The sequence below is a fragment of the Salvelinus namaycush genome, chromosome 22 (genome assembly GCF_016432855.1).
Source record: "Salvelinus namaycush isolate Seneca chromosome 22, SaNama_1.0, whole genome shotgun sequence".
NCBI classification, from domain to species: Eukaryota; Metazoa; Chordata; class Actinopteri; order Salmoniformes; family Salmonidae; genus Salvelinus; species Salvelinus namaycush.
The window spans coordinates 15197009-15204798 of record NC_052328.1 but is presented as its reverse complement, the minus strand read 5'-3'; the positions used below and the strand labels follow the sequence as shown (position 1 = coordinate 15204798).

Here is a 7790-nt window from a genome sequence, read left to right as displayed (position 1 = left end):
TAAGGTATGTGTGACCAAGAGATGCATATCTGTATTCCCAGTCATGTGAAATCCATATATTAGGGCCTAATGAATGTATTTCAATTGACCAATTTCCTTATATGAACTGTAACTCAGTACAATCTTTGAAATTGTTGCATATTGCCTTTATATTTTTGTCCAGTGTAAATTGGTCATCACTAGTTACCACATTCACAGTTATAAACAGATCAAATCTGATTTTAAACCTCACCTCACCTCAACCCTAACCTTAACCACACTGCTAACCTTATGACCAACCCTAACCTTCAATTAAGACCAAAAAAATAATTTTGGTTTTCATGAGTTTGTATGATATAACCAATTTGGACTTTGTGACTATGGTAACTATTGCCACAACCGTATTACATGTTAATATATTTGACTGTGAGTGAGACAATTACTGGACAAATGCAATGGCTTCTTTGGCACAAATGTGATAATGAAAGTGCCTTTTCAGTAATTTTGAAACCGACCCTCTGAGTACTGTGGAAAGCGTGATTCCAGAGCTGAACCCTGGCCCCCTGGTGGGGAGTGACAACTTGGAGCAAGGACATGGAGAAAAGAGCGATACATAAATATGTCAATTTAAAAATAAAAAAATGCTGTTGCGTGGCGGGCAAATGCTGTTGCGTGGCGGGCGCAAGAGCGTATGAAACGTCATCCTCTCTTGCGGTTGTCAAACTGTGTTTTATGCCGCTGTGTCTCACCGACTACACATATCAAGACCCATAACCTACGTAGACTGTAGTCAATTAACATTCATATCGATAATCGATAACTTTCCAGAACAGATTCCCACTGTGGAGCCAACAAGAGAAGTTATCATCACTTGGCCATATTGAAGTTTCATATTTGCCTCTAGTCGGACAGCTGTCGGATTTGTGTCAGGACTCCCAGCTTATTTCTCTTTCCCACTGTCCACCTACAATCCATCTTGGGTGGCCCGTCAGTCTTGTAGGGCGAAAGTGGAGCGATGAGCGACGCCATGCGCTCGGTTCCGAAGCGCATCTCGTGTCCGTTCCAGGACCCGAACTGCACGTGCATCGTGGAGACGCTCTCCTCCTGGAACGACACGGGGGTCAATGAGTCCTGGATGGTGGACCTGCCATCTGTTACCACCTCTGTAAGTGTTTGACCTGTTTATTATTCGATCCCAGGTTGAAGTAGCCTGATCATTCATGTAGGACCTGCGTTTGGTTTCATTGTGATTGTAAGAATTTGCTATGTTTGTAATGATAACTGATTGCTCTTCCTCATGTCAAAATATGTATTTCAATGACTGATGCAGCTATAATTTCTGAATGACATTGCCTTGTCTTGTTCAGAAATAATAAATAATTCAGATTGACATCCACAACAAAAGTAATAATGTGATAGGCAGATTGCAGAGAATCTGCTCAGCTAAAAAGTTCTCTCTTGACAGCTGTCCTGAAATGCATGAATAACCTTATTCTCTTGGGGCACATCTGAATGATCAAAAATGCTTATTCATTCACCCTGCAATACAGAGTGTTCTGTTCTACAGTGCAGATCTGACTTTAGAGAATAGAAAGTAAGAAAGATGTGCATTACATTTACAGTCATATAGTATGTGCATCAAACATCCACTGTACATCACAGCAACGATTCAGATGGACTCCCTTACTTCAGCCTATTGATTTGGCACCTACTTGCAAACCCTTTATTGATGGCCCATTTCAATGCTCCTGGCTTTTGCATTTACTCACTGTTTGTGGGTTAAAATGTATTTATTAAAGAATTAGGAGCAAAGGGGTACCTTTTAAAGGGTAACAAATTGGTTAACGCTCCATTCCGATTGTGCTGTTCAACTGAAGCCACTTTAAGATGCTGGTTATTGGTTATTTGCGACTGAGTGACTACCTTCATCTCTCTCTCTCTCTCTCTCTCTCTCTCTCTCTCTCTCTCTCTCTCTCTCTCTCTCTCTCTCTCTCTCTCTCTCAATTCAATTCAATTCAATTCAAGGGCTTAATTGGCATGGGAAACATATGTTAACATTGCCAAAGCAAGTGAAGTAGATAATAAACAAAAGTGAAATAAACATAAAAAATGAACAATAAACATTACACTCACAGAAGTTCAAAAAGAATAAAGACATTTCAAATGTCATATTATGTATATATACAGTGTTGTAACGATGTGCAAATAGTTAAAGTACAAAAGGAAAAATAAATACACGTAAATATGGGTTGTATTTACAATGGTGTTTGTTCTTTATTGTTTGCCCTTTTCTTGTAGCAACAGGTCACAAATCTTGCTGCTGTGATGGTACACTGTGGTATTTCACCCAGTAGATATGGGAGTTTAACAAAATTGGGTTTGTTTTTGAATTCTGTGTGGATCTGTGTAATCTGAGGGAAATATGTGTCTCTAAAATATGGTCATACATTTGGCAGGAGGTTAGGAAGTGCAGCTCAGTTTCCACCTCATTTTGTGGGCAGTGTGCACATAGCCTGTCTTCTCTTGAGAGCCAGGTCTGCCTACGGCGGCCTTTCTCAATAGCAAGGCTATGCTCACTGATTCTGTACATAGTCAAAGCTTTCCTAAAGTCTGGGCCAGTCACAGTGGTCAGGTATTCTGCCACTGTGTACTCTCTCTTTAGGGCCAAATAGCATTCTAGTTTGCTCTGTTTTTTTGTTCATTCTTTCCAATGTGTCAAGTAAATATATTTTAGTTTTCTCTTGATTTGGTTTGGTTTAATTGTGTTGCTGTCCTGGGGCTCTATGGGGTCTGTTTGTGTTTGTGAACAGAGCCAGCTTGCTTAGGGGACTCTTCTCCATGCTCATCTCTCTGTAGGTGATGGCTTTGTTATGGAAGGTTTGGGAATCGCTTCCTTTTAGGTGGTTGTAGAATTTAATGGCTCTTTTCTGGATTTTGATCATTAGCGGGTATTGGCCTAATTCTGCTCTGCATGCATTATTTGGTGTTTTACGGTGTAAAAGGAGGATCTTTTTTGCAGAATTCTGCATGCAGAGCCTCAATTTGGTGTTTGTCCCATTTTGTGAATTCTTGGTTGATGAGCTCTCTCTGTCTCTCTCTGTGTGCCTGTCCCTCTCTCTGTGTCTGTCTCTGTGTGCCTGTCCCTCTCTCTCTGTCTCTCTCTGTGTGCCTGTCCCTCTCTCTGTGTCTTTCTCGCTCTGCATGTGTGTGTTTATGTCTGTCATACTTATTTTAGTGGTATTTAAGGTAAATGTCTAGCTTACATTCTCACCTGTCTTACTAAATGGTCTTACAGAATGTTACCCACAGTGTAAATACTAATGCTGTTTTTTTTTTAACCAAAGAGACAATGAGGTGCAGAGCCCTTTCAGTGGGTAAATATCACCTGCCACCTTTGATGAAATATCAAGTACATTCTGATGGCATTTCCATGTTGTTAGTCTGTCCCAGTCCCTGAGATGACACAGCTGTGAATGATTGCAATCAGAAAAAGGTTGCCTGAGCATCACAATTAGACAGCACAACTTCCGTCAGAACCGTCCTGTCAGATGGCTGACTCATTTTAGCCGCCCCCTCCAGATTTCCCTCCGACACGCAATATTTCATTTGGGTTATTGTTATCTTAGTTCAACATACATAACTCCATAAAATCCACTCTAAATATTATAAAAATGCAGATTCCTGCATTTCCAGATTTTGTTTGTTTGTGTGTTCATTCTGGGGTTTATGGTTTTGATTTTGGGCACACACTCAAACCGCCGCCGTCCCCTTTCCAGAGATATCTCTCCTTGGCATGCACAGGCAGGTGCTGAGTTGCTCGGGCATTACTATACATGATTGGGTTTTGCATAGAAAGTGCACTTCATTGATGTTGTGGAACAATAGCAGGACTCACTCATCGAAAAACAGGCTTCTGGTAAACAGTTGTGGCAAATCTTTGGCAAATTTTCCGCAAGTTCATATTTTCACATGCAAATTTGTTTTGTGGCAAACTGTTGCAGCAAATTTGCTGCGACTTGTGAACTTCTGGCAAACAATTCTGGGAAACTTGTGGCGAACATTGTACTGTTTGCTGCAAATTATATCGGCTTGTTGGTTACTTTGTGTATTAACAACATTGAAATGTCGTATCTATGTAAACCAAATCACATATAACTTTAAATGAACTTGCTTCTCACAAAGAAAAGTAAACTAAACATATTAAAAGTACTAAATATACTAAACAACGTGTATTAAATGTCTTATAAGTAAGATAAAAATAAATCCAATTCAACTTCAAATCATCAGCATGCTAATGACGAAAAGAGCAAATCCTGAATATTTCCCAAATAAATAGTTTATTTCATATTTTTATGTAGCTTCAACATTTAACATCAAATCAAAATGTATTGGTCAAAGATTTGCAGATTTTATTGCAGGTGCAGCAATATGCTTATGTTTGTAGCTCCAACAGTGCAGTCATATATAGAAACAATACAATAACCAATTTATGACCATTTTTATTTTAAAGAAATACCAGAACAAGCAATATCAGAACCAGTAATGTCAGACTCCGGAATATATATATGGTGCCAGCGATGCACATTTGTGTGGGAACCTGAAAGCCTATCACATCTTAGCCTTAGAACGTAGTCTGTGGTAGTCATTCAGTAGGGGATACACTGAGTGTATGAAACATCATTACTCTTTCCATGACATAGACTGACCAGGTAAAAGCTGTGATCCCCCTTATTGATGTAACTTGTTAAATCCACTTCAATCAGTGTAGATTAAGGGGACGAGAAAGGTTAAATAAGGAGGTGTAAGCCTTAAGACAATTGAGACAATGGATTGTGTATATGTGCCATTCAAGAATGGTCCACCACCCAAAACACATCCAGCCAACTTGCCACAACTGTGGGAAACATTGGAGTCAACACGGGCCAGCATCCCAGTGGAATGCGTTGGAACCAAAAATCTCAAATTTGGACTCATCAGACCAAAGGACAGATTTCAACTGCTCTAATGTCCATTGCTTGTGTTTCTTGGCCCAAGCAAGTCTTTTTTTCTTATTAGTGTCCTTTAGTAGTGGTTTCTTTGCAGCAATTCGACCATGAAGGCCTGATTCATGCAGTCTCCTCTAAACAGTTCATGTTGAGATGTGTCTGTTACTTGAACTCTGTGAAGCATTTATTTGGGCTGCAATTTCTGAGGCTGGTAACTCTAATGAACTTATCCTCTGAAGCAGATGTAACTCTGGGTCTTCCTTTCCTGTGGCGGTCCTCATGAGAACCAGTCTCATCATATTGCTTGATGGTTTTTGCGACGGCACTTGAAGAAACTTTAAAAGGTCTTGAAATGTTCCGCATTGACTGACCTTCATGTCTTCAAGTAATGATGGACTGTCATTTCTCTTTGCTTATTTGAGCTGTTCTTGCCATAATATAGACTTGATATTTACCAAATAGGGCTATCTTTTGTATACCACGACTACCTTGTCACAACACAAGTGATTGGCTCAAACGCATTAAGAAGGAAAGAAATTCCACAAATTAACTTTTAACAAGGCACACCTGTTAATTGAAATGCATTCCAGGTGACGACCTCATGAAGCTGATTGAGAGAATGCCAAGAGTGTGCAAAGCTGTCATCAAGGCAAAGGGTGGCTACTTTGAAGAATCTCAAATATATAATATATTTGGATTTGTTTAACACTTTTTTGGTTACTACATGATTCCATATCAAATGAAATCAAATTGTAGTTGTCACATGAGTCGAATACAACATGTGTAGACCTTAAAGTGAAATGCTTACTTACAACCCCTTAACCAACAATGCAGTTTTAAGAAAAATAAGTGTTAAGAAAGTATTTACTAAAATAAACTGAAGTGAAAAATAAGAAAATAGAAAAATAATAAATAATTAAAGAGCAACAATAAAAAATAGTAGCGAGGCTATATACAGGGGGTACCAGTACAGTCAATGTGCAGGGGCACTGGTTAGTCGAGGTAATTGAGGTAATATGTACATGTAGGTAGAGGTAAAGTGACTATACAAAGATAATAAACAGAGAGTAGCAGCAGCGTAAAAATGGGGGTGGGGGTCAATGCAAATTGTACGGGTAGCTATTTGATTAGCTGTTCAGGAGATTTATGGCTTTGGGGTAGAAGCTGTTAAGAAGCCTTTTGGATCTAGACTTGGCGCTTCGGTACCGCTTGCTTGCTATGCGGTAGCTGAGAGAACAGTCTATGACTAGGGTGGCTGGAGTATTTGGCAATTTTTATGGCCTTCCTCTGACACCGCCTGGTATAGTGGTCCTGGATGGCAGGAAGCTTGGCCCCAGTGATGTACTGGGCCGTACGCACTACCCTCTGTAGTGTCTTGCGGTCGGAGGCCGAGCAGTTGCCATACCAGGCGGTGATGCAACCAGTCAGGATGGTGCAGCTGGATAACTTTTTGAGGATCTGAGGACCCATGCCAAATCTGTTCAGTCTCCTGAGGGGGAATAGGTATTGCCGTGCCCTCTTCATGACTATCTTGATTTGTTTGGACCATGCTAGTTCGTTGGTGATGTGGACACCAAGGAACTAGAAGCTCTCAACCTGCTCCACTACAGCCCCGTCGATGAGAATGGGGACGTGTTCGGCCCTCCTTTTCCTGTAGTCCACAATCATCTCCTTTGTCTTGATCACGTTGAGGGAGAGGTTGTTATCCTGGCACCACACTGCCAGGTCTCTGACCTCGTCCCTATAGTCTGTCTCGACGTTGTTCGTGATCAGGCCTAACACTGTTGTGTCGTCGACAAACTTAATGATGACGTTGGAGTCATGCCTGGCCATGCAGTCATGAGTGAACAGGGAGTACAGCAAGGGACTGAGCACACACCCCTGAGGGGCCCCTGTGTTGAGGATCAGCGTGGCAGATGTGTTGTTACCTACCCTTACCACCTGGGGGCGGCCTGTCAGAAAGTCCAGGATCCAGTTGAAGAGGGATGTGTTTTGTCCAAAGGTGTCACGCCCTGACCATAGTTTGCTTTGTATGTTTCTATGTTTTGTTTGGTCAGGGTGTGATCTGAGTGGGCATTCTATGTTGTATGTCTAGTTTGTCTATTTCTATGTGTTTGGCATGATATGGTCCTCAATCAGAGGCAGGTGTTAGTCGTTGTCTCTGATTGGGAACCATATTTAGGTAGCCTGTTTTGTATTGTGGGTTGTGGGTGATTGTTCCTGTTTCTGTGTCTTTTTGTATGTCACCATACGGGACTGTTGCGTTTTCGTTCGTTTGTCCATTTATTGTTTTGTTCTTTGTTTTCAAGTTTTCTAATTAAAATGGATAATCATCACGCTGCATTTTGGTCCTCCGATCCTTCTTACTACTCCTCCTCAGATGAGGAGGACGACGATCGTGACAAAAGGTCCTTAGCTTAGTGCTGATCTTTGAGGGCACTATGGTGTTGAACACTAAGCTGTAGTCAATGAATAGCATTCTCACATAGGTGTTCCTTTTCCTTTTCCAGGTGGGAAAGGGCAGTGCGGAGTGCAATAGAGATTGCGTCATCTGTGGATCTGTTGGGGCGGTATGCAAATTGGAGTGGGTCTAGGGTTTCTGGGATAATGGTGTTGATATGAGCCTTTCAAAGCACTTCATGGCTATAGACATGTCTGGTAGGCTTGTGTCACTGGGCAGCTCGTGGCTGTGCTTCCCTTTGTAGTCCGTAATAGTTAGCAAGCCCTGTCACATCCGACGAGCATCGGAGCCCGTGTAGTACGATTCAATCTTAGTCCTGTATTGACACTTTGCCTGTTTGATGGTTCGTCGGAGGGCATAGCGGG

General features: G+C 41.4%; 1 protein-coding gene across 1 annotated transcript in view; it reads left to right on the top strand.

Moving 5' to 3' along the window:
* The first annotated feature begins 994 nt into the window (after nt 1–994).
* The window catches only part of LOC120017912 (melanopsin-A-like), a 66690-nt gene continuing 59894 nt past the window's right edge, over nt 995–7790 (top strand). Inside the window, exon 1 of the mRNA XM_038960869.1 lies at nt 995–1144. Within this exon, the coding sequence (XP_038816797.1) occupies nt 995–1144 (150 nt within the window). The remainder of the gene's footprint in view (nt 1145–7790) is intronic.